The sequence below is a fragment of the Hibiscus syriacus genome, unplaced genomic scaffold, assembly GCF_006381635.1.
Source record: "Hibiscus syriacus cultivar Baekdansim isolate YM2019G1 unplaced genomic scaffold, ASM638163v2 tig00111834_pilon, whole genome shotgun sequence".
NCBI classification, from domain to species: Eukaryota; Viridiplantae; Streptophyta; class Magnoliopsida; order Malvales; family Malvaceae; genus Hibiscus; species Hibiscus syriacus.
The window spans coordinates 194,312-221,058 of NW_024063192.1; the positions used below are offsets into that span (position 1 = coordinate 194,312).

At 37.0% G+C, this 26,747-nt stretch overlaps 1 protein-coding gene and 4 pseudogenes across 2 annotated transcripts; 2 read left to right on the forward strand and 3 right to left on the reverse strand.

The window, feature by feature from the left end:
- The first annotated feature begins 122 nt into the window (after positions 1 to 122).
- Positions 123 to 3,840, forward strand: LOC120171472 (annotated as a pseudogene).
- Positions 3,747 to 10,616, forward strand: LOC120171533 (annotated as a pseudogene).
- A 317-nt stretch (positions 10,617 to 10,933) lies between these two features.
- Positions 10,934 to 19,076, reverse strand: LOC120171406 (annotated as a pseudogene).
- Positions 19,077 to 20,665: 1,589 nt separating this feature from the next.
- Positions 20,666 to 22,633, reverse strand: LOC120171534 (annotated as a pseudogene).
- A 57-nt stretch (positions 22,634 to 22,690) lies between these two features.
- LOC120171405 (putative pentatricopeptide repeat-containing protein At5g08310, mitochondrial) lies at positions 22,691 to 25,902 on the reverse strand. 2 transcript variants are annotated; one of them, XM_039179109.1, is made up of 2 exons: positions 23,133 to 25,902; positions 22,691 to 22,846 (listed from the first exon to the last, which is right to left on the reverse strand). In XM_039179109.1, exon 1 carries the CDS (start codon positions 25,788 to 25,790, stop codon positions 23,223 to 23,225), a length of 2,568 nt encoding a protein of 855 aa, XP_039035040.1. In that variant the 5' UTR covers positions 25,791 to 25,902; the 3' UTR covers positions 22,691 to 22,846; positions 23,133 to 23,222. The 2 variants fall into 2 exon arrangements, with proteins under 2 accessions (XP_039035040.1, XP_039035039.1); XM_039179108.1 differs by having other exon boundaries at positions 22,691 to 22,901.
- Between the last annotated feature and the right edge of the window lie 845 nt (positions 25,903 to 26,747).

A 26,747-nucleotide genomic window follows, 5' to 3' on the forward strand; every position in this document is an offset into this window, starting at 1 on the left:
GGTAACCTAAATACACGTATCTAAAAAGTTTAGTGACCATTTATATACTTTACTCTTTAAATTATAGGGGCTTGATTTATAATTTGAAAGGAAGACGAAAAGTGGGGGAAGCTGACCAAAATAGAGGGAGGCATTGGTTTGAGACTGCAAGCGAAGGAAATCAAAGGAGATCCGATACTGAACTGGCCGCAACTGCAATGGCCAGACAAGCTTCAAGACTCATCCAATCTTTGTCTTCCAGGATTTCTCCTCACAAACCCCAAATATCCCCACTCAGTTCCTCCTCTCATTTTTTTGACTCAGTCACGGCCTTTCTCGGCGGCTCCGGCGCCCCAACCGGCGGTTTTCGTTGACAAGAACACTCGCGTCGTTTGCTAGGGAATCACTGGAAAGAATGGCACTTTCCACACTGAGCAAGCCATCGAATATGGCACTAAGATGGTACCTTAAATTCCCATCAAAGTTTTTCCTTTTTTGTTTTTTCATGGATTTTTTTTCACTGCAATAGGTGATGGCGTATTGATAAAATTCCGGTATATTTGTTTGTATATGGCAGAAAATTGGGTTTATTTTAGTTTTGTTAGATATTGAATGATCTAAGGTTGCTTGTTAGTCATATACAGTGACGGACACATGATCTTATGTTAAGGGGTGAACTTCTAAATTTCTAGGGGACGGAGATAGATTATCAATAAAAAATAGAAAGAAAATATCTAAAATATATGATATTTAAACACCCCCGTCTATCCCTGGTTATATATTTTTTATAGTTCTTAGTTTTGTTTCATTTTGATAGGTTGGTGGAGTAACACCCAAGAAGGGTGGCACAGAGCACTTAGCGCTCCCTGTTTTCAACTCGGTTGCCGAAGCCAAGGCCAAAACCAAGGCTAATGCTTCTGTATGTTCCTCTGCCTTTTGCTGCAGCTGCTATATGGAAGCTACGGAAGCTGAATTGGATCTTGTTGTTTGTATCACAGAGAGAATTCCTCAGCATGACATGGTAAATGAACCAAAAGCTCATTAATAACAGTTTTGCCAGATTAATTGTGTGTTTAAATTTATAATTATGCTTTCTTATCTCTGGAAATGGATTTATGTTGTGGTTTTCGTTTTAGAAGTGTTTATTTGCATTATGTGCACTTTCTAGAGTACGACTGCAATATATACGTGGACTGTGATCCGAATTATAGTTTATATCTTCCTTCCAAGTTGTGATTGGTAATGGATTTTATTTATTTTTTTGAGATCAAAGCTTATATCTTTGTACAGCAGGTTCGTGTGAAGGCTGCTCTTAATCAGCAATAAAATAACCAGGCTTATTAGTCCAAACTGCCCTGGCATCATTAAACCTGGAGAATGCAAGATTGGAATTATGCCTGGCTATATTCACAAACCTGGTCGCATAGGAATTGTTTCTTGATCAGGCACTCTAACATATGAAGCAGTTAGACTTTTTATTGGATATTTATTTGGTATTTTTTTCTTCTTTCCTTTATGCCTTGCATATTTTTGTGTATAGATCACCATTCCTGGAATCTATAAGCCCAATGATACATCTTCGATGCTTGTTCTTTAAACCTCATAATTGCTATCCGGATCAATACATTTTTGGCTTGTGTCTTACCTTTATTTTTCCACCTAACATAATCACTAGGATTTTCAATTGCATTTGATCTTCTGCTTGTGGTCGAACTACACATGTATCTGTTTTTCTTGTATCCGGTTCCATTCACATGGTCCTTTTACATAAAAATTCGGGTGGTTCCAGTCTTATTAAGGTGTATGCCTTGTGGTATCATCAGACAACAAAAGTGCTTCAAACCTCTTCAGTGATCAAGTGTATGCCTGATGCGCCTAGATACTCTAATTTGCAAGGCAATAAGCACCGAAAAAGCTTAGCTTAATTGAAGTTCTCTTTAGTTTGTTTTTTGTAATTTTTAATCTTTTCTTGAATTATACCTTTACTGGTAAGAAAAAAAAGGATGATATCAGACTCTACTTTCCAATATTGAGTATTCAGCAACAGACATGGGACCAAGGGAAATCATGCATGTTGGCCAACAAACGAAACAGAAATTTTTCATTTTTTTCCGATAAAAAGATTATCAGTTTGATTGGATAGTAGTTGAAAAATATATATTGAACCTGTGAATTTTTGTTGGATGCTCAAGTTGATGTGTTCTAGTATTCAGTAGGTTTATGTATAGCCTCATAGCTATGGGTTTACTGGTATCATAGTGTACTCTCTTTTAGTAAGATGTCAATAAGAATATTTTCATTTTACCTTTTAGGTTTTCCAAACAACTGCATTGGGTCTGGGGCAGTCAACCTGTGTAGGAATTGGTGGGGATCCTTTCAATGGGACCAACTTTGTTGATTGTGTGACTAAATTTCTTGCTGATCCTCAGACAGAAGGTAAATTTTCATGATTTAGATTGTAAGAGAGTTTCTCTACTACTTTTCTTAGTGTTATTTGACCATCATTAATTCTAATTATTGCAATTGTGTTCAGGCATCATTTTGATCGGTGAGATAGGAGGCACTGCAGAAGAAGATGCTGCTGCTCTAATTAAGGTAACACTAACACTTTAGCATGAAGGAACCGAGGACTTCTTGTTCCGGAAAGTGTTTCTTTTACTGCATATGGGGGAGGGGGGATGGTAGATTTCCATGCTGATTCCGACTTAATTAATATAGTAAGATCAAATTTACTTTGTAAGGGTTTGTTTATAACCTAGTTCTTTGCACTTGTGCAACTAACAAAACCGGCTTACAATTTACATAGATATACTAGGAATGCTTCCGAATGGTATTGGTTGTCTCTGCAGTCTGCGCTTAAAACCAAAAATAGCTGAAAACCTCTCTTTTCTTTGTTTTAATAAATCAAACAGGAAAGTGGGACCGAAAAGCCTATCGTTGCCTTCATTGCTGGACTTACTGCTCCTCCGGGACGGCGTATGGGTCATGCTGGAGGTAATACATTGCTTTCGTCTTTTATTTATTAGGTGAATGATTGTCGTTACAAGTTTTTATCACTTATATGCACAAGCTAAATCCAAGACCCTCGAAACATGCAAATTGTTCAACCTAAAATAATCAAGACATCATGATTTTACATTTGAGGTGAAAGGTAATTGTTCTTAGTGTATGTATTGAAACGGAAGGTTAGCTATTGATTCAAGGTCGCAACGATTTATTTCGAGCTTATTGAGGCCAGTTCATCTGGTATTCCGGTGCTTTTTACCATGTTCGATGGTTTCATCGTGTTGTACACAATTACTTATAGTTCCATGTTTTGCCTACAAACAGCTATAGTATCAGGGGGCAAGGGCACGGCGCCAGACAAAATAAAGACTCTGAGGGAAGCGGGAGTGACGGTCGTCGAATCACCTGCGAAGATCGGTGTTGCGATGATGTTCGATGTCTTCAAGCAAAGAGGTCTCCTCAATTAGTGTGTGTCTTTTTTATTACCTAGAAGAAAATCAAAACAACAGCTCCTGGGTTAGTTTTTCGGGTGAAACTTGTTTGATATGGCTGCCATTGTTTTGTCATTATTTCTTTACTGAAAGCGAGGGGAAATCAGCCAAGGCAAAGCAAAACGGTTTGATGGTTTAGTCGATGCGAATAAACCTTGGAAGTGTTGAAGAGAAAGAAATCATTGTTGTTTCAGCCATTGATTTCTTTGTTTCTCTGTAATAATTGGATCATTCAGGCCACTTGTAGCTGTGGGTTTTGGGCGTGAAGCCATGCCATGCCGGTTTGCCCATCACGGTGAACACACTTGTCTCGTAACTCGAAAAAACACTTTATTGGATAGGTCAAACTGTGTCTCGGCACTCAGCTATTTGGCCGAGGTTCTAGCTATGCAGACGGGTTTGTTGTTTGTCTTTGCCTATAGATACATGGTGCTCATGTTATTTATCGATAACTTTTAACAGTAAACTTGTAACAGAAAAAATATTATATATTTATTTTTAGTAAAAAAAATTTAAACATTAAAAATTAATTTTAAATATAATTTATACATTTATTTTTATATTAAACTTTAAATTTAAAATAATTAAAATTTAAAATAATTAAAATCTAAAATAATTTAAACCAAAGGTTTTATAGTCGTCTGTATAATCCCGCCTGTCACCTCCATCCATATTAATATTCAAAATCAGTTACCAAATTAAATTATTTTACATCAAATTTCTCCGGCATAATACTACACATTCATATAAATATTAAAGTAAGTAATTAATTGATTTAAACTAATTTATGGAAATAAATTTAATTTTTTATTAATTTAAAATACTAATAAGTAATAATATCTTTGGCAATGATCATTCGAATATTTTGTAATTTATACTTTTAAAATAATAATCATTTCTTTTTTTACTGAATAAATTGGTTCCAAATAAATTTAGTTTGAGTATGATATATATACTATCTCTTATTCCAAAGACTAGAGTATAAATCAAGGGATGTCTTAGGAAAAACAGCATAATATAAGACTAAATAAATGCGTTACCAGACATGTTAATATTTTTTAAATATTTTCGATAGAGCATTATTTAAAATGTTATTTTTTTACCGGAAATATTAATATTGGGCACTATCTAAAATATTATTTTTTATACAAAAAATATTAATTTCGAAAATATTCATTTAGATAATAAAATTAATATTTCGGTATAAAAAATAATATTTTAAATAATAATTTTATCAAAAATATTAAAATAATATTAATATTTTTAATAACGTAATTCTTTAATCTTATACGAGACTGTCGCGTACCATAACTACCCTACAAATCATTAAGTACAGAACCAAATTTGAATTTTGAGTTGAAAAAAAGTTTCCTAATTCCACTCCCACCCTCACCAATCAGCATTAAGCAAAGGACAATCCTAGGTCGAGTTGTTATAATTTGTAGACCACTTTGCGAGTGACACATTAAATAGGCTAGGATTCGGACAGAGCGCTTGGAATCCACGAGGGTCTGTCGGAAAGCAGCGACCGGTGGCGGTGGATCATGGGAAGTAAGAAAATCGCGGGCTCGCCGAGGAGCAAGATGAGGGGAGAAATGGGGAAGAAAGCAGTGAAATGGAAGGGAAAGAGGAGGGAATCGAAGAGGAGGAGAAGAAAACTGGGGATTCTGAAGGGGATGAAGCTTTAAAGAAGCTTAATAAGAGAGAGAGAGAGGAGGAAGAAACAGTTCCTTCGAAAAGAGGGAAAAAGGAGGGCCTTGAAGAGGGAAAAATTTCAGATTCTGTAGCCGAGGAAGAGGAAGAAAGTGGGGTTCACTGAAAGGAGAAGAAGCTTTGACTTCCGTTGAGAATCCGGAGACATCAAATGTAGAAGACATGGTGAATACTGGGGATGGTTCAAAGAGGAGACTGAGAGAAATTGCTAAGAAAGTAAGCTATGTTGAGGTTCAAGAACATGAAGATGAAGACTTTGTGCCGAAGAAGCGTGGTCGAGGTAGGCCGAAGAAGGAGCCTGTGAATTCTGAAGCACAAGAAGGTGTTTGTAATGACAATGGAGGTAGTACTGTGCTTGTGAATAAGAGGGAAGGGTAGTGCTGTGCATGTCAGTAAGAGAGGAAGGGTAGGCCGAGGAAACAAGCTTTCGAGATCGAAGGAAATCGAGGGAGGAAGAGGGGTCGAGGAAGGGTAGGCCAAGTCAACAAGCTTATGAAAGTGAAGGCAATGGAGGGGAAGATGCAGAAGTTTCAGTGAATGGATCAGATGTTTTGGTTTGCCCCAGGGAAGAAGTGCCTGTGCCCGGTTCGAAGAAAAAACGGGACTCCTCGGTACAAATTACGCTTTTTAATTCTTGCATTGTTCTTATAATATGTGTGTGTGTCTGTTCTAGGTGATGTATTTGATGTGTTGTTGGTGGTTCTTGTTTGGTTTTCGACACAGTGGATTACTGTTGCCAAAGAAGATAGATTAACATGCCATCAATGCAAGAGGAATGATAAAGGCAGGGTTGTGAGATGCCAACTTTGCAAGGGAAAACGATATTGCATCCCCTGTATAACAAATTGGTACTTAATTTGATTCTTATATCGAATCGGGTTTTATCTAAATGTGTGTGCGGTTGCTAATTTCCCATGAACTTTGCTGCAATCATAACTAAGCATGTTCTTTTTCCATTTAATAGGTACCCCAAGATGTCGGAGGATGAAATTGCTGATGCCTGTCCATTTCGGGAGAATTGCAATTGCAAGGCATGCTTGCGGATGACCGGCCTTCCCAAAGTTAGTTCTAACATTCATGGCTTTACTGCTCGATTTATTGCATATATTATGCCTTACTTGATTCATGACATTGTACAATTGATGAGTTGTAGAAATTGGGAAATACAATAAATTTGGAGTTCAGTGATGATGAAAAAGTTCAACACTCCAGATACATGCTTCGGACACTTCTTCCATACCTGAAACAATTTAGTGAAGAACAAATAGAAGAGAAGGCCATCGAGGCAAAAATTAATGGTATGTGTATCCTTATTTGAACTTGTTTTTGTGTAATTTCTCCAAAATGTTAAGTGCATCATATGGCATGTTAGAGCGTTTCTAATCAGTTATTTTATTTTTCTAACACTTCTTTTTTAACGTGTATTTATTGAATGACTAGGGGTGCCCCCAGAACAAATAAAACTTAAGCAGGCAGAATGGTCTGATGTTGTGCGTGTATATTGGTAGGTATTATTGTTATTGTTGTCATAGGGAACCTAAATGGGATCATTTCACTTGTTGCTGGAACTCGTTTTAAGTAATTTCTGATACCAAAACCTTCTTTTGGCAGTAACAACTGCAGAACTTCAATCGTCGACTTCCATAGAAGTTGTCCTAATTGTAACTATGATCTGTGCCTTAACTGTTGCCGAGAAATCCGTGATGGGAATTTGCAGGGAGGACAAAGAGAAGTGGTTATGGAATATCCTTACAAGGGTTTAGAATACTTGCATGGAAAACTTGAGAGCCCAAAGCCATCGGAAGTGGGGAATCAAGAAGATACCCCTGAGGAAACTAACTCTAAAGAGCAAAATGCTCCAACTTCTGAGTGGAAGGTGCACGAAAATGGCGCAATTCCTTGTCCCCCAAAGGACTTAGGTGGGTGGTAATGGGCTTTTGGAGTTAAGGTGCATGTTTAATGAACATGCTGTTGTTGAGTTAACAGGAAAGGCCGAGGAAATAATCAAAGCTCTCAATTTTGATCACGCTCTTCAAGTTTCTAATGAACAGTGCCCTTGTTACAATTCTATGGGAGAAGTTGACATCAATAATAATAAGTTAAGGAAAGCAGCTTCTCGAGAAAATGCCATTGACAACTATTTATATTGTCCAAAAGCTAAAGATATTAGTAGTGGAGATTTGAAACATTTCCAAAAGCACTGGGCTAATGGTGAGCCTGTTATTGTCAGTGATGTACTTGAGAATACGTCCGGCTTGAGCTGGGAGCCAATGGTTATGTGGCGTGCCTTTCGTCAAGTAACGAATAAAAAAAGTGATCACCAGTTGGAAGTCAAGGCACTTCATTGCTTAGACTGGTCTGAGGTCAGTTTGGTTATCAACTGCACCAGTCCATATTATTAGACTATGATGCTGAACTTGATTATGCTCTGTTTACGTACCACTATGTGATAAGCATGTGTACTGCAATATGCTGGTCTTTTAACAATTGTTTGTTGATTGGTTAACCATGGTTCTAAGATCAGCATGGTTGTTGAAATGCAGGTAGTGGTCAATATTCACCAATTCTTTAAAGGGTATACAGATGGTCGTTTTGATACGGAATCATGGCCTCAGATATTGAAGCTGAAAGACTGGCCTCCATCTAATGAATTTGAGAAGCTCCTTCCACGTCATCATGCCGAGTTTGTCTGTTGTTTGCCATTTAAAGAATATACCCATCCTCGAAGTGGGCTTCTTAATGTCGCTACCAAGTTGCCAGATAAATCTCTAAAGCCAGATATGGGGCCTAAGTCATATATTGCATATGGAGTCGCACAAGAGCTTGGGCGTGGAGACTCTGTAACCAGGCTTCATTGTGACATGTCTGATGCGGTATATGCTCAGTTTTTTCCTTTTATTTTCTAATAACAGCTTTAATGCTAATAAACATATTATTTAGTAAGTTTGAATGAAATAAAGTATATTTATTTGGGTAACTTGAAGGAAATCTCGTTTCCAGTCTTTCTTGTATCGAGTTATTGATATTTATATATAATGATTTGTCAATGTGAATGTTTAGGTGAATGTTCTAACACACACTGCTGAGGTGAAGCTTACACCTGAACAGCTTGCTAAAATCGCAAAGTTGAAACAAAAGCACAATGCGCAAGACCAGCAGGAAATATTTGGAAGGACCTCAAAGATTGACGGGAATAAGCCCGGTGATGGGTCCTTTGACATCGCTACCTTTGACAAGCAGCCTAGTGATAGAACCGGTGATCAAGAAGGCAAAGTTAGTATTGAACAAGAAGGTCAAGATGATTATTCGAGCCTGAGTGGCAATAATTCAGTGATGAAATCTGAAATGGTAGGAAGCAGGAATGCAAAAGTGGATCAAGAAGAATGCGGGGACAATGGCAGGTCTTCAGAAACTTCCGAGAACAAGATTGAAGAGGTGGAAGCTCTTGAAGGAGGTGCCATCTGGGACATTTTCCGGAAGGAAGATGTTCCAAAGTTGCAGGATTACCTCAGAAAGCACTTTGGGGAGTTTAGATATATTCATTGTTGCCCAGTATCACAGGTAACTTCTCTAAATCATGTATTGTGTGTGTGGAGCTTTTTTGATGAGTTATTTATATTATATAATTCATCGTCTCTTTGTCATATAGATTTTACACCCTATACATGATCAATCGTTTTATCTGACTATGGATCATAAGGCAAAGCTTAAGCAGGAATATGGTATGTTAAAATGTATAGTTCATTTTGTTGCACCAGTCAAAAAAAAATGTCAGCCTTTAACTATGGTTATAAATCTTGGCATGCAGGAATTGAACCGTGGACTTTTATTCAGAAACTCGGGGAAGCTGTTTTCATACCTGCTGGTTGTCCTCATCAAGTCCGAAACATTAAGGTAAGATGGTGCTTGTTACCAATTTTTTACTCTTCGGAAAAAGAATATCTATCTCTAGTGTTTGCAATATTAAATTCATATTTTAGTTGTGTTTCTTATAGGTAGCCATAACAGTTGATGTATCTCTTACTTAGGTTGGTAATTATGAAAATGTGAAAAACTAACAACAATTGTGCAACTTATTTCTCTTTGCTCTCTTTAAACTAATAACTATTGTGCAACATAAATAATGGCGTACTTTCCTTTTTCTTTAGCAACCATCATAAAGTTGATTTCTTGTGCTATGGTTCAACATGCTCAGGCTTATCTATCTGACACATTTACCTTCACCTTTATGTTTGTCAGTCATGCATAAAGGTTGCTCTAGATTTTGTTTCGCCTGAAAATGTTGGTGAGTGCGTTCGCTTGACCGAGGAGTTTCGTCTGCTTCCTCATGACCATAGGGCAAAAGAGGATAAACTGGAGGTATCTACGCACAGTGTTGTCGAGCTTTGAAATGTTGATACTATAATTTCTCTCTCCATATATACGCCTTTTAGCCCCTCACTAGGGGGGTCAGAGGGTAGCTTTTCTGTTTTCTTGTGTTTATTAATCCTTTTGAATGTTGTTTCCTATATAACTGCCATACGTAAAACAGGTGAAGCAAATGGTTGTACATGCAGTGCATCAGGCCGTGAGGTACCTGGATCCGAATGCAAAGTAAGGCACTTCATATGCTTTGATTCTGAATAATTAGTACCATATTTTTTTTCATTTACTCTGATATGATATGATCCCCTAGTTTGCTTCTTTACGATTCTGTTTCGCCTATATGTTGAACTTTGGTCCTTTCATGCATTTTTCATATGAAAAAATAAAGAGAACAAAAGAAATTCTGCGATTGGTTTCTTCAAATGCTGCCTTGTTTTGATGATCTTGCGTCTGGACTGCATCACATATTGGGGCCACTGGTTTAATTCTATGTAGCTCTGATTCTTTTTCTTAAAATACTCGTATCCGACATCTTTTATTAGAGCATAACCAGATGAGTATGGAAATACGTACCGGTCACATACTGCATCCGACATTTACTTTCAAATTCGAGTAATACAGGCTTTGTTAGCTTCTCTAGCTTACTGCATATGTATTTAGTGTCTGGAATGGGTATATTAAATTCACCTTTTTTTCTTCGTATATTTATGACACAAGCGATCGGACACGGATACTAGTGATGCATGACATAGCATGTAATAATCATGGAAAAGCTTATTCTAGTGACTGATTTAACTAAAATTGCTTGACTCAGGATTGAGCTTGCTAATAAAGTTGGAATGAGTTGCAACTCTGTTCCCGCATCCTGCTGAAAGATCACAATTGGCAAGTGGGCAAATATTTTGGGGTTCTGATTTTTCCAACTTTGACTGACTCACTGAGTTCACTTCTATATCATTCTTGCCTGCTGCTGTGCTCCCTTGGCTGGAGCCTACTGATATTTGTAGCTTAACTGTGTACCTTTATTACCAACTGTTATTTCATGAACTTTACAAGCTTAACATTAACATAATGTTTCTCTTTTGTTTATTCTAGCTTAAACAGATTTGGCCTTAAGTTATTTGGTTTAATCCAAGAAAGAAAAAAATATTAAACAAAATATGTTTGATAATACTTTTTCTGAAATGCTGGTATATATATATATATATATATATATTTTACTCTCAAGTTGATTTTCAAATTTTAATTTCATTCAATATTTTAGTACTTGATTTCTGAAGATGATGAGAAAATAAAACAAATTCAGGCATAGAAGATTGTCATGTTTCCTGGAAAGCCTAGCCAATCACCAATATGGTCAACTAATTCCAAAGGGAGAATCAACACAAAGCTAACAGATGAATGGATGCAAGCAAGAAGGAAGATGTCATAGATACAAGTCTTTTTACCATATAAAGAAACGGTACATTCTACGTATTAAGACAAGCAGTTGGCCTTGTGCCGCACCATTAAGAGGATTATCTGAGAATACTAGCTCTGACCCGATGTTGATACCTCAGCACTACAAATGGGGCAGACCTGCGGTACAACAATGATGCATTATTCAGCAATGTATATGTTTACAAGAGCTTCTGTGAACATACGATGCTTGTAGAAACCGGTATTCTAACTTCTAACATGTATATGATGCAACAAATGATCGGGAAAGAAAAACTACAGGGGATCAGAAGTTCAAATCAGAAGGAAGAATTTGGCAGTATTGTCTTTTAAAGGAAACTTATGCAGATGTTGCTTCAAGTGTCCTCAAAATTACAAGGCAGTTATGCAAATGTTGATAAGCATACCTTGTTTATTTTCAACCAGTTATTTATGCACTCACGATGATATGAATGCTTGCAAGAAAGCACTGTCAAGGAGTCACCATCTTCATAGTCTACACGGCATACGACACACCTGAAAACAAAGGACTCAAATATAATCACCACATGAATGAAATTCATGCATAAAAGGAAAGAACCATGCGTTCAACTTACGATTCATTGCTTCCAATCTGACTGCTTCCTGCCTTGTATGTTATGGAAGGCAAGGAGGCAAGTGAATCGGCTGAAAGCCCTCTGCTCTCGGTTCCAACTATTTCACCAAGTGCATGAGTTCCTGGACGATAGCATCATTCTTGGTAAGTGTGTTTAAAAGGAAAGTACAACGCAGCAGTAATCTACACCCAGTTTACCTCATATGAAAGCTCATCAGGATCAACTTCTTCCCATGTATCCTACAAATGTAAGTCAAAAGAAAAAAAGACTCAAAATTATATGAAATGATAAGCTCCAGCAATCCTTAAAAGGGCGTCTGAAAGAGAATAATAAAAAAAATTGTCAATGCAGGGATGAGGTTGTGACAGTTTAGGACGATTCACTAGTAGTGCTGAGGGCCAGAAGGTGATTAAGCTTTCTTTCCTTGATTGGTAGCTTCAGGTCATCTTCATGGTCTCTCAGCTGAATTTCAAGTACAGATCAAACATCTTGATCCATAGGCCCTTCTTCTTTCAGACATACTACATCCAAAGAAAGATCAGGATGTTTCAACTGTACTTGAAATTGAACAGAAAATGAATTTTGGCTGGAGAGAATTTTTTTTTTGATAGGAATAAAAGGCCTCAAAAACCCCCTTGGTGGTTAACGGAACTTAAATAGTTCCTTGACCCACACAAGGAGAAAAGGAGTGCCCTAGGATTCAATAAATTCAAATAAAACAAAGTATACAACCCATCTCCCTCAAGAGAGATAAAACCAAAAAGAAACAGCCCTTAACAGAGCATAATTCACCCAATACCCGCCTTAGCTAGGACATCCGCCTCTATATTGGCTGTCCTACTAACCCACCTAATAAAACCTTCAAAAACACTAAGCTTTTGAATAATGTCTTTAACTATTCGAACATAAACAACAGGACAAGAGACCACATCCTTAATCCAGTCAACTGCCACCTGACTATCACTCTCAATAATCAACCTATCTTTAACCCTATGACGAATAGATTCAAAAAAATCTAAACCCTTTAGGATAGCCTTCAATTCCATTAAAGTTGGGGGCCCCGGACCAGCCGGCTCTTTGAAGGAACCAAGAATCGAACTAGACATGTCTTTCAAAATACCACCTAAGCCACTCCTCTTCCAATCACTCGAGGTAGCCGCATCCACATTAAGTTTAACAAAACCTTTTGGAGGTGGGGACCAAGGAAACACGGTTGAAACCCGATAAGAATGGGATGAGTAGGAATCCACTATGGACGGGTCAGCAATAATATCATCCTTGGAAATACTAACATGAGTTTCCTTAGCTAGAAACCATGAAGCAAGCCTGCACCTTGCAAGAAAGAAAATCTCTGCTCGATCAAGCTTCCCTCCTTCAAACACAATAAAATTCCTGGTCTTCCAAATTGTCCATAGAACAGCTCCAGGAATGAATGGCCAGATAAGAGAGTTGGACTTCAAGTCATTCCAAGCCAATAGGAATCTTTTAGCCTCTGTATGAAAAACCGATTGAAAATTCCAATATCCCAAGAATTTCATCCAAATTGGCCAAACAAACGAACATGAAAAAATAAATGCGATGAAGACTCTTCTTCAAGATTACAGAAAGAACACAAAGTATCATTTATGCCCTGAACACCTCTCTTAACCAGAGCTGTCTTGACCGCCAACTTCTTTAATATAACTTGCCAAAGAAAAGTCTCAACTCTTGGAGGCAACAGACCCCTCCAAACATTAGACTTCCAAAATTTAGCTTCCTCTGAATCGGGAGAACCCGAATAAGATAGGTTGACACATGATTTCACTGTATAAACCCCTTCCCCATTCCCCTTCCAAAACAATCCATCAGTGGCATCAGCAGAAATAGAGAAATCAGAGATCACAACCATCAAATTTGCCCATTGCTCAAATTCCCAGTCATTCAACTCTCTCCTCAACTGAACGTTCCAAATCCAACCCCTTGAACTGAACTCCCCAAACTGAGTTAATCTTCCTTCTTTATTTACTGCAATAGAAAATATTCTAGGGAACAATACCATCAACGGATGATCCATAGTCCAATTGTCTTGCCAAAACCGAATGCTCCTCCCATTGCCAATTTTAAAGCTATATTTACCTCTGATACTACAGCCCAACGAATCAGCATTATAATGGTTTCTCACCATATCTCTCCACATCCAGGATAGTTTAGGAGAGACTTTACTGTCAAACTGCATCAAGGAAGGATCCAATTTATATTTGATGCAGAGCAATTCCCTCCAAACCGCCTCCCTCTCAATAGCAAACCTCCAAGCCCATTTTTCCATGAGTGCCCTATTCACCACCTTTAAATTGGGAACCCCCAATCCTCCTTCAATTTTAGGTTTACAAACATCGGACCAGCTTACCCAATGTATCCTCTTTCTCCCATCACCACCTCCCCACAAAAATTTGACATGATAGAATTTAGAGTCTTGTAAACTGATGCTGGAACCTTGAACATTGACAAAAAGTAAATAGGGAGTGAGCATAGCACTGATTTAATTAGAACTAGCCTGCCTGCCAGTGACAGAGAGGAGCCTTTCCATCCCGCTAGCCTCTTATTAAAGCTTTGAACCACTGGATCCCATAGAATGTTGGAGTTCCTATGTGGACCTAGAGGGAGTCCCAAATATTCTGAGGGAAAAGAGCCCACTGAACATCCAATCATAGATGCCCAACCCTTAATTTCCTCTTCCTTTAAGTTCACTCCAAATAATTTACACTTCTTTAAATTCAGCTGTAGACCAGAAATAATCTCAAACACCCGAAGAACCCTCTTTACATTCAAGATCTGTTTTTCCGACGCCCCACAGAACATAATAAGGTCGTCAGCAAATTGCAAATGGGTTAAATTAAAATTCCTCTCCTCCTTTCTAATGACCAGACCCGAAAAGAGCCCTCGTGAAACAGCCTTCGCTATTAATAGATTCAATAGTTCCCCAACTATATTGAACAACAATGGAGACAAGGAACAGCCCTGCCGAAGACCCCTCGCCATAGGAATTTCCTCAGTTGGGACTCCGTTCACCAAAACTGAAACAGTCGCTGAAGTGACACATTTCGAAATCCAACCTATCCATCTAGAACCAAAGCCCATTTCCTTCATTATTCTGAACAAAATAGGCCAGTCAAGAGTATCATATGCCTTCTTGAAATCAGCCTTAAAAACACACCCTTTAAACCATTCTTCCTCCAAAAGTCAATCCCTTCATTTGCTATAAGAGAACAGTCCAGGATTTGCCGACCGGGATAAAAGCGAATTGACTTGGACTGATCAAATCTGAAATGCAGCTCCTAAGTCTTCTTGACAGACATTTCGATAGTATCTTATACAATCCACCAACAAGGCTTATAGGTCTAAAATCGTCCAGTCCACCAATGTTAGAAATCTTAGGAATAAGAGTGATGAAAGTGTGATTTACACCATGTTCCCATTCCTTCCCCAAGTAAAAATCATGAAAGAATTTCATAATATCTACCTTTAGGACCTGCCAAAACCTCTTAAAAAATCCCAAATTAAAGCCATCAGGACCCGGAGCTTTGTTGCTGCCACAAGATTTCACCACTTCCCACACTTCCTCCTCAGAAAACTCCTGTTCTAAGAACTGCTTCTGCTCCAAAAAAATTCTGGGAAAATCCAGATTCAAATCATCAATCTCTAAAGTAGTTCGTTCATTATAGATCTTAAAAAAATACTCTTTAACTATGGCCTTAATTGCCTTTGGGTCTTCCACTGTTTCCCCTTTGAAGTTTAAAGCAAGTAGAGCATTCCTTTTATTCCTAATCGTAGCACAAGTGTGGAAGTATTTAGTATTGCGATCCCCATCAACAATCCATTTAGTTCTCGAGTACTGAAACCAGATCTGCTCCTGAATCCTGTAAAGCTTCCACAATTCTGCTCTTAGATTCTTCAATTCAACTAATACCTCACTGTCAACCGTTCCTTGCTTCTGTTGAATATCATCCTCTATCAACGAAATTTTCTTCTCTAACTCAGAAATCAAAGCACCTGGATATTTCACTCTGTTCCCAGACCACTTCTTAATTGCATGTTTGGTGTTCCTCATCAGACTAAAAACGCCTGCCTCGTTCTGACTATCCTTACCACTCTGAAAAGAAGAAACAACCAGATCCTCAAAACCCTCCTCATCCATCAAATAATTGAATAATCTAAAGGGTTTTCTGCCCCAGTCCACCCCTTTATTCTCCAGAACTATAGCATTATGATCTGACAAGGATCTTGGTAGAAGCGACTGCACAATGCCCGGAAACAGCTCTAGAAAGCGACAATCAACCAAAAAACGGTCCAATCTAACAAAAGTGGGATTATCTTGGTTATTACACCAAGTGAACCTACCCCCGTTCAAAGGAAGATCAATCAAACCCGTATGGAGAATGAACTCATTAAAGATCTCCATTGAACTCCTACTTTGACCCCTTCCCAATTTCTCATCTTCTTGTAAATATACATTGAAATCCCCTCCAACACAAATGGGATAAGTCTGTCCACTAAGAAAACTGCTTAATTCTTCAAAAAAACCAGATTTCTCCTCCTCCACTGATGGACCGTAGACATTGATGAAACCACACCCGGAATCAATACTCCGAAATTTACCGAAAGTAGCAATGAATCTCCTGCTAACAAACTGATTCTCCAGCTCAAAAACATTATCATCCCAACAACACAACAGGCCCCCCGCTGATCCAACTGAAGGAGATTCCAAAATTCCTTTAAGTTTATTAATTCCACTTCTCCTAAAAAAAGACTTCCTATGTTGCCTGAGTTTTGTCTTAAATTTTTTATTTTCCATGTGACTGACTCACTTATATCATCTTTGAGAGTTTGGTTATCATATGATGTCTGAAGTCTAACTGTTTAAAGGACAAATATATCCACAAGTAACTATGTACATTCATTTTGTTATATATATATTATCAAATCCATCAAGGGTTCCATCTATCACATCCCGATACCTCTACAGCCACCCTACACATAGTAGGGATTATTACAGGGACCCACATCACCTCGACATAGAACCCCCTCACCAGGAAAGGAGGGACTTCTGTGGCTTCTTATCCAGTCTTCTTCCTCCTACAGTCCTACTACCCCAAGCTTAACCTCAGTTTTGGCCCTCCAGGTGAACTGAACTAAACTGCCACAACCTCATCCTTGAATCAACAAATTTCATTCTAATACAGAGGCCAAATCCCAAGCTAATTTGTACATGCAATTAGCTATTTAATGAAAACTCATAGTCAAATCTCAATAAAAGCAGTGTAAATCAGGAAAAGCTTCTATTCTCAAATGAACTTGATATCTTAAAATGACTATGGACAAAAAATATATAAATAATCCAACAAAGGGCATCTAAGAGAAAAATGTTAACAAACTATAACATGCAAACACCTCAAATTCAGACAACATATTATCAATGAAGAGTATGGAAGGAGACCTCTGCCTCAGACATAGAGAAAACAGAGGGAATTGTTTAAATGTTGCAACCAAGTCGGTTAATATACACTCTCCTAGTTGAAGAAATGAATTGGCCAACAAGAGCGAATCGAGTGCTAATATTGGCATGTTCAGTTTACCTAATAAAAATAGATAATTACATGGCCATTGTAATTCAATGACGGCACTAAAATGTATCCATCCCAGGCATCAGACTGAAAATAACTCGCTAAGGCTTTATTTCTAGATCCATTCCTGTAAAAACTACTAAAGTATAAGCTATCATGCAGAGATGACAGTTCTGTTAGCTACAACTAAACACGTTACTAAGGATCCAAAATTTTCCAAGTGAACATATTTGGAATCAAGTTAGAATCCCAAATACTTCTCAACATATGATTGCGGTAACCTTGCCTAGTTGCATGCATGCTCGAATGAATGACAAATAACAATAGATGACCATCTAAGTATTTACAAGCACATCTGAAGTTATGACATAAAAATAAGACTAACAGAATCCCATGATCAGATTCAAAAGGCAAACTAATAACATATCCCTCTAAAAGACATAGGTCATATGCACCAAGAAAAATGGAAGCACCCTTCCTACAGGTAGGTAGGAGACCACAAATATTAATCACTGGTTAACATACTCTCCATAAAAATGTGTCCTAAAAGCAAAATCTCAATCCATAATATACCAATATGGAGATCACAGTCCAGAAAACCATAAACCATTATTTTAAATCAGTTCAAGTGAAATACTCCACTAATGTAAACTTCCAATCAGAGTTACAACATAAGAAGTGAGGCAAAATGGCATACAGGCAAATAATGCAACATCAAGGGCACTCAATTGAGACATTAATACCTAAGAATGAAAACTATTTATCTGATTGAAAAAAAAATCATAAAGGAACATAGAGATTCCGACATATGCATGGAAATTAAGGCATATATAACTCATAATAATTCTCACCTGAGAGTTACCTCCATGATCCTCTAAGGTAAAGATTTCTCCTGCAAATTGATAAAGCTTCAGTAAGCGATCTTAACATTGGCATTAACCTCAAAGCAACTAACAAGAATCTTGTAGTAGAAAACACTCACTATCATTTATCCCAGCTAAGGCCAACAACCTAGCAGCCACTTCTCTTTCTTCAGCATCCTGAAGTGCTCTAGCATAAGCCTCATCACTCGAAAAAGCAGCTGGGTCGAGTTCAATACTGGCATCGTTATCTTCCTCACCATTCTCAGCATGCGCATGCACATCAAACACATCCCCATCGTCATCATCGGCATCAGTGCCATCATGTTCTCCTTCATCCTGATCTTCCTGCTCACCATCACCACCACCATCATCATCACCATCGGTAATATCATGATCATGGGGATCCCCAAAATCATCTTCTTCTTCATGTAAATAGCTTCCACCCTCCCAACTCCCGTAGTCACTTCCATCATTATTCATCCTAAGCATCATATACGCTCTTTCCTACAATTTTCAAAGAATATAAATAAGCACACAAATAAAGAACATGTTTTTAAACTTTAAAAAAAGAGAGAGAAAAAGTTGCAAAGTTGACCTGTTCCTGTAGTGTTCTAGCAAGAGCCAGGTCAGCTTCAACCTGACTGAGATTAGTGAAAGGAGTTCTCGTCGAAGACTGACGTGGAGCCTGATCTTGTCCTTGTTCTTGCTCTTCTTGTCCTTGTCTTTCTTCGTGTTCAGTTTCACTGTTCAAATTATTGTTATTGTTGCCATTAGGGTTAGGGCTAGGTTCTTGTTCTTTCTGTTCGGCCGACATTCTTTCTTTCTCACCTCTCTACCCTAACCAATAGCTTCCCGATTTACCTTCGCCGTTCCTCGCCGGAGTTGTCTTCGATGCTAAGGTTTTAGATCGGAAAGAGAAATCGGCGAATGATTTTCAATAGAATCGTTAGATAATTGAGGAATCAGAAACAAAGATTAAAAGAGGGGAAAGAGAAATGAGAGAGAGCAGCCGTCAGTAGTTTCTTGAAATTGATTGAAAATCTTCAATTTTGATTTTGATTTTGATTTTCCTGGGAAATTAACGTAGGAAAACAGAAGTTTCGTATTTATACTTTATTATAATTTAACTTAGGGGCCATCTCTATTCATGCATGACATAATTTTTACTCTAATTTTTATTGTATTTTCACATTAATTTAACACTTAAAATTATTTAATTATATTATTTTATATTATTCTCTTAATTTTAAATTATAAACTATGAGTTAATGTTTAGTCATTAAGTTTTATAATTTAGAGATAATGGGATTATGATTTGAAGTTTAAAATTTAAGGTTTTAAATCAAGAATAAAGTATAGAATGATGCAATTGAATAACTTCGTAGATTAAATTATTACGAAAATAAGATATAAGAGAAAGTGATAAATTGAGTATACTTAAAAAAGTAAAAGTTACCCTTTCCCCTTATAATTTTTTAAATAATCAATCATATATTTTCGAGTAAATTACGTGTTTAGTACTCAAGCTATTAGATTTGATTAGTTTTTAGTACCTAAACTTTCAATTTTTTTAAAATCATAACTAAAACTTAGTTTTTGTTTTATTTTAGTATCTCGTTCAAAATTTATTGTTAAGTTTCGAAAAAATTGAAAGTTTATGTATTAAAACAGACCAAAATTGATAGTTTAAGTACTAACCGCGTTAAGTTTTTAACGGCAGGATATTAAAATAAAATGAAAACTAAACGTTATGCATGGTTTTGAAAATTTTGAAAGTTTAAATATAAAAACAGACCAAAACTGATAGTTTAAATATAAATACCTAACAATTTTTTTAAAAATTAAATTAATAAGCAGATACATGAAGAATTAATTAATTTAGTAACTGCATTTAGTTGGGATTCAAAGAACATCGAATATAAATATTGGATTAATCTGAAATTTATGAGTTCTAAATTAAATTAAAATTTGAAAGAGTGAGACGTTCATACCCCAAATAAAAGAAATGTACAAGCTTATAATAAATAATATATTTATAATTATTTTAAACTATTCAAAATAAAATAAATAAATAAAATACACACAAGACAGCTTCATAAAATACTCACAAAGAATCTATTTATTTAAATCACAACACAAAATGTCAACCAGATAATGATTGGAATTAATTTAATTAGTAAAAAGATAAAAAAAAAATTATTTAACAATAATTAAATTATCGTACACCCACGATTAGAGGGGTTAACGTAAGTTAAAAGAAATGATTAATGGGTTACGTAAATTACATATAATTATCTAATATTTATATTAGAGTTATTAATTAATATATTGTTAGTGAAAATAATTCTACCAATAATATTATGATGATGTCAAATATATTTAAAGTAAACTTTAAAATTTTAAAATAAAAATAATGAAAAACTTAGCATCGTCTAATACTGCTTCTGCTTGTGAATTTTTTTTTCTTTCTATTTTCAATATATCGAATAATAATTCTTTATATAATTAATAATTTTTAAAACTGTAGGTAATATCAGTGGTGTCTAAAGGCTAATAATAGTTCCCTTTCAGGTTAGCATGAGATTGGCTTGGTACAATTCAACTGTAAGTGTACTTGAACAACAAGGACGTTACTACGAAACATAGATGACGATGCAGTTACACTAATGGTGTCTCGTCCTCTGCATTAATGCAATCAATTCTCGAGCACATCGGCACCACCGATCGTAAGCTAATCCGAGATTAGGCCAGTCGGAGGCGGGTACAGCGTAGTTTCCGAGAAAATTGGTGAGCAAAGCTTCTTGATCCCATGCTGGGAAACAATGGAACCCAAAACACCAGCAACCTCAACATCACTTGCCTGGCAATTTCCAAGTATTTTCGAGTTAACTCCCCAAATAAAAATGCTGCATGAAGAAAATTAAAACTTGGGTTAATAGATTTAATCAGATCATGTTGTACAGAAGGTCCCTATGTTATGTATTTTTGAAAACTAGAGGACTAGAAATGATCAAATTATATGGAGGGACTAAATTGGGAAAAGGTGCATAACATCGGGACCATTTTAATTACAGTAGAGACATGGCAGTGAATGACCTGAGATCTTAACAATGGAGCCTTGAACTCTGGGACTAGCAGTGAGAGAAAGAGAAGCAAAACTCCTTTGGACTAAAGCTTCATTAACAGCCCCATAACACCTAAGCTTGTTGGTTACCCACAGCAACACTTGTGCCAACTTCTTGGCCATTATCTCTTGGTCCCCATTGTAATCCCGCCACTGGTAATGCTCCATGGCGGCGGCGAACCACTAAAATGCAGCTTTGAAGCACATAGTGATGATGATTTTCACGTATGATGCTATGCAGGAGCTGCACATAGTGATGACGATCGTCACTATGGTGCTATGCAGGAGCTGAAAGGTATAGCATTTATGGCTCGCATGTGCCATGAGTCCCAATACTCTCCCGATGGCAAGGTTTGGAATTCGAAGCAGTGGTGTAACAGGGCGGATGTACGTGTAAAAGGTGCAGCCAGAGCCGTTCAGTTTATCGAATCGAACTTAAACTTCAATATCTCAAATTGAACTCGAACCGAACTTGAAAAGACTCTTGAACCACAAATTTCGACCTCTGCTGCAAATGTTCATTGGTGCCCGTGAAATTCAGCAAGCCAGAATGTTTCTCTCAGTCGCTTTAAAGAGAAAGATACTCGGCATGACCTCCCTTGTTGGTCTGAGAAGTTTCTGTATTTACTTTATTTCTTCTGATTTCATGTCTCCTTTCTTCTAAAACAACAACCGTATTTGATATTGTCACAATTATCTTTTATTCCTTACCATTCCCAAATTAGGTGACAAATTAGTAGAATGATAGAAAATTGAAATGCATTGTTCCTTTTAAGTTTCATTCGGCATCAAGGTATGCGGTAGTAGGACTATCGCCGCACCACTCTAGGCTGAACGCACCCTTACTTTCATTAGTACCATGATAAATTGATAATTGTAGCTGTTTAAAACTTGAACATTGAAAATAGGGAGTTTAACAGCATTAAAGCATCACTAGAAAAGATCTTTCAATCAGGAGCTTGTGGTTCATTGCTTATATCATATTATGGGTCTTTGACCACATCAAAGACTGTAAAACTTTTAAAACATTTGGGATAAACATGATAATGGCCTAAGCTTTGAAAATTTTAAGGATATGGATGGTGGATATGGAGTCAACCACTTACATGGGTAAATGATTTTGCCAGGGCTTTGATAGCTGGTCCATCGTTATCGACCCTAAGCCACTGGGGAGATAGTCTAGAGAGGAACTCAGAGAGCAGGGGAAGAGATCCATCAAAAACCTAAGAACCCAGGACATCAGCAAAGTTATTAGCATGACCATGAACCTCAAGTGATCTGTTAGCTTCTATTTCTGTGTTTTCAGCTTTTGATCTCGACAGAACCAAGACAAGCATCTTCGCTTCCGTGTTAACCGTGGTCATGAAGATGGAATTCAACAGGCTCGAAGGCCTCGCTATGAAACCATAGAGCCTACCTAAATCAGTCGCCATGGTTCAGAAAACAAGATCTACCTTGCTTAAATGGGAAAGGGATACTTTAAAAAAAAGGGAGGATGTATCACATATGGATCTTTTTCTTTCTATTGGCAGGCATCAAAATTTCAACGACAATAGGTAATTATTAAGGGATTAAAATTCTGCAGTATGAAAATGTGTACAAACAGCCATTTAACAGTTATTATGTTTCCTTCCTTTTAGTTCTTGGTGTTCGAGCATCGGACTTCTGTATCCTGCATGTTAAACGAGCGGCACTTACTATTGTCATTGTTATAAGGCCTGAAATACCTGCAGATCACATGAAAACTTATGAATGAGATAAGGCCTTATGGGCGGCATAAGATATCTTTTTCTGCTTAGTTAGATAATAGATATGGGCGCATGGCAGTATGCCATGTTCATATTTGACATTTAACTCCAAAACATTGTTACTCAAATCCCATCCAGCAGTATAATGATTCCAGATCTATTGATTAAAATCTAATTTACAGTGGCATGGAAAAGATGGAAGGAATTTACCTCATTTCATTACGCTGGATCCGATAAAATTACTTTCATGAATAAACAATTTCTCTTTTAACTTTAACCGCAATAGTACTCGACTCTGAATCAAATAGATGGATTATGTCTACCTTCAGATCCTTCACATAGACTAACATCTGGTATTCTCCCCTCCTCTATAAGGTCTCTTAAGCTAGATGATGTTCTGGCATCTTCTGACAATTTACAAATTGCATCTTTTATGACAGGGAACTTCTTATATTGTGAATCTGGTAAATTTCCTACAACAACCATCTCTTTTAACATGTCAAGAACAGATGGCAAGTTTGTGTCTGAAAGGAAAGCACTCATTAGTGCCGTATAGAGATAGTTTTCGGGTTTCATTTCCTTCTCTTTCATCGAATTGAAATGAACTAAAGCTGCGGAGGATCTACCACACTTGCAAAGTCCATTAATAAGAGCATGATAAGCGATTCTGTTGGGAATGCATCCTTTCCAATACATTTCATCCCATAGCTTTAGAGCATCATCAGGTCTTCCTAAATTGCACAATCCATCAACTAAAGTTGCATAAGTAATCACATTTGCTTCCCTCTCTTTCCCGAACATCTTGGAAAAGCAAATCACAGCTTTGTCAATCTCACCATTTTTGCACCATCCATCAATCAAATAATTATACGTAACCGTAGAGGGAACAAGCCCCTTTGACGTCATATCATTCACAAGACACTCAGCTTCTGCAACTCTTTTGGCCTTACATAGCGCTTTTATAAGTATGTTATAAGAAATTACATCAGGACAATATCCACGAGCACAGATATTTCGAAATAGTTCCAAACCTGTATCCACTGATTTAATTTGAATCAAACCGTTTATTACAGCAGAATAGGTAATTATATCAGGGAGAAAACCTTCTTGTGACATATCAGTGATAAATTTGCAAGCTTCCTCTACCTTCTCATGTTTACACAAGTTCTTCACAAGCAAGGTAGAATACTTTATCCACGGTTGATGGCCATAAAACCGCATCTGTTTCACTAGATCAACTGCTCCTTCAACGTCCTCTAGCTGACAAAGACACCCAAAGATGCAGTTGTGAGTAAAGTTGGTTGGTTCAAGTCCAATTTCCTTCATCTGTTTCAAAAGCTCATAACTCTCTTCCAGTCTTTTTAACTTGCACACGGCATCAATCAACCAATTATACAGCAATACAGTTGGATTACAACCGAATTGAATCATTTCTCTGAAGAGAGTTAGTGCCATATCCACTTTACCAGCGTCAAGCAAGCCATTGATAACACTTGTAAATGAATTAGTATTAAGCGTAATTGCTTCCTTTTCGTCCAAAAAGTACTTTGCAAGGATGCTACCACTGTTTCTATTATTCCCCATTACGGTTCGGAGAAGATCATAAGCTGTATCTATTGAACCATTGCGAAGAAAACCTTCGAGAACAGAACTGTAAAGCAGATTCTTAGGATGTGAACTAACATCTTCCCAGCATTCTCGAAGCAGTCGGTCCAACTCTTCTTCCTTTTCGGAAAAAGAAGTTATCAGCTTCATCAGTATCCCAAAATCAGGATTGATTCCCAACTCTTTCATTTCTGAGTATAACAACAATGCTTTCTCTCGCTCATTATTCTTACAAAGCCCTCCGATCATCACATCAAAAAGTGAAACGCTATGACAAAACCCCAATTTTCGGATTTTATTGAACAACTGAAGAGCTTTATCCATTCTAGATTCGGCCACAAATCCATGAATCAAAACAAAAAATGTCTTCTCGTTCAACCTCATACCTCGCTCTTCCATTCTATCTATCAGTTCAATTGCCTTATCGACTTCACCCCACTTACTAAATGCAACAAGTAAGATGGAAAGAACATGTTCATCCACCCATCCTTTTTCCAACATCTCATTGAACACAGCCAAAGCTTTGTCAAACTTCCCGGAAATGCAATAAACCTGCAAAACTGGGGTCAGGGTGTACTTATCAAATTCCAAACCCAAATCTTTCATCTCTTTCACTCTGACTTCAACCAAATCAACCAAACGAGACTTGGACAAAGCTTCCAACAAACAAGTATAGCTATAAGTACTCAACACGCAAAGACCAAATCTTTTAACCTGATCGAACAAGTTGTTAGCTTCATCAACCAACCCAGCACTCCCCAAACACCTAATTAAAAAGCCCAATGCCCCAGGATTCATAGAACAACGGGAATCGACAACATCCAAAGCCAAAGCCTTCAGTGGGGCATTTTGTCGAGCACGTGATAGGATATGAGCCATGGTATTGTAAGCATAAATCTTATGCTTATAACCATGTTGACTCGAGGCCCATGTGAAAAACTCGTGAGCTAATCTCCAGTTCTTGAGGTTATTCAGGACGGCTTCGACAACTTTAGGGCTGAGTAGCGGCGCGAGGTTGTTGAGCTCTGGGTTATTTGGTGAAAAGGGTTGTTTGAGTAAGATTGAAACGAAGGCATTCGAGGTGCTAATCTGATCCGGGAAGAGAAAATTATCGTTCCGGTGATGCTTTGCGCAAATGGTTCTTCGTTGATTCGAGGGGGAAAGAAGGGTTTTGCAATGGAGCAGTAACGAAGAACTTGGCGGGATTACTTTGGTTGATTTGAAGAGAAATTGATTGGGTTTTATGATTCTTGACAATGCCATGAGAAAGCAACAATGAGAACAAAGCTATAAGGGAAATTTAACTTCAGCGTTTAAAAATGGCCGGAGGTGGCGAAAATAGCAGCGCCTCCCGCGAATTTTTTCAAGTTTGTTTTGAACCGCCCCCGGCTGAAAGAACCAGTAGCTGCTACTCCTGTGAGTTGTAAAATAAATATATAGAGGTTAGGTTTTACTTGGAAAATCAGGTACAGTAAAAAGGCATAGGTCCTTGTATTTCTACAAGAAATCAATGGTGTTCGGTATTATTTTTATTTTTAATGTGACATTTATACTCAGAAAATAAGTTAAATGTGATCTTTTGACTAACGTTTTTCGTCATTGATCATTACGATGCTGATATGACAATTCACGGTATTAATATAACAGTCTATTTTGATTGATAACATGACAGATATCATGTAAAATGGGCTAAATTGGTAAGTCAAACATGACAAATAAATTACCATGTCAATACCGTAACAATCAAACGATAAAAAAATTTTGTCAAAAAAGTCACATTTAAATTATTTTTTAAATTAAAAGGTCACATTAAATGAAAAATAATAATGTCATATTATTTTTTTAAAAGTACATAGACTTGTAATACATTTTTACCTTAAATTTAATAAAGATATAGTACTAAATTAACTAAATTTAGCATCATTATTTTATTATTTAATTTTTAAAAAATAGAATTAAAGTATATATATTTATCATATACCTAATAAATATTTAATCCTATATTTAAAATATTAAATTTCATCCCTTAGTTAGTAGTGTTGTCAATAGAGATGTAAACAAGTCGAGTTGAGCTTGAGTATTGTTGAGCTCGACTTAACTCCAAAACTTTGAAATGAAACTCGACTTGACTCGAAAATCCGCGAGCCTAAAATTCTCAAGTTCGACTCGAAATCGAAATCATGAATTGAAACTCATAAAAGCTCAAAAAGACTCGAAATA

What these genes read in the sequence shown, in the direction of transcription:
- LOC120171405 (XM_039179109.1), bottom strand. Translation starts at nt 25,790, where the DNA reads ATGGCATTGTCAAGAATCATAAAACCCAATCAATTTCTCTTCAAATCA.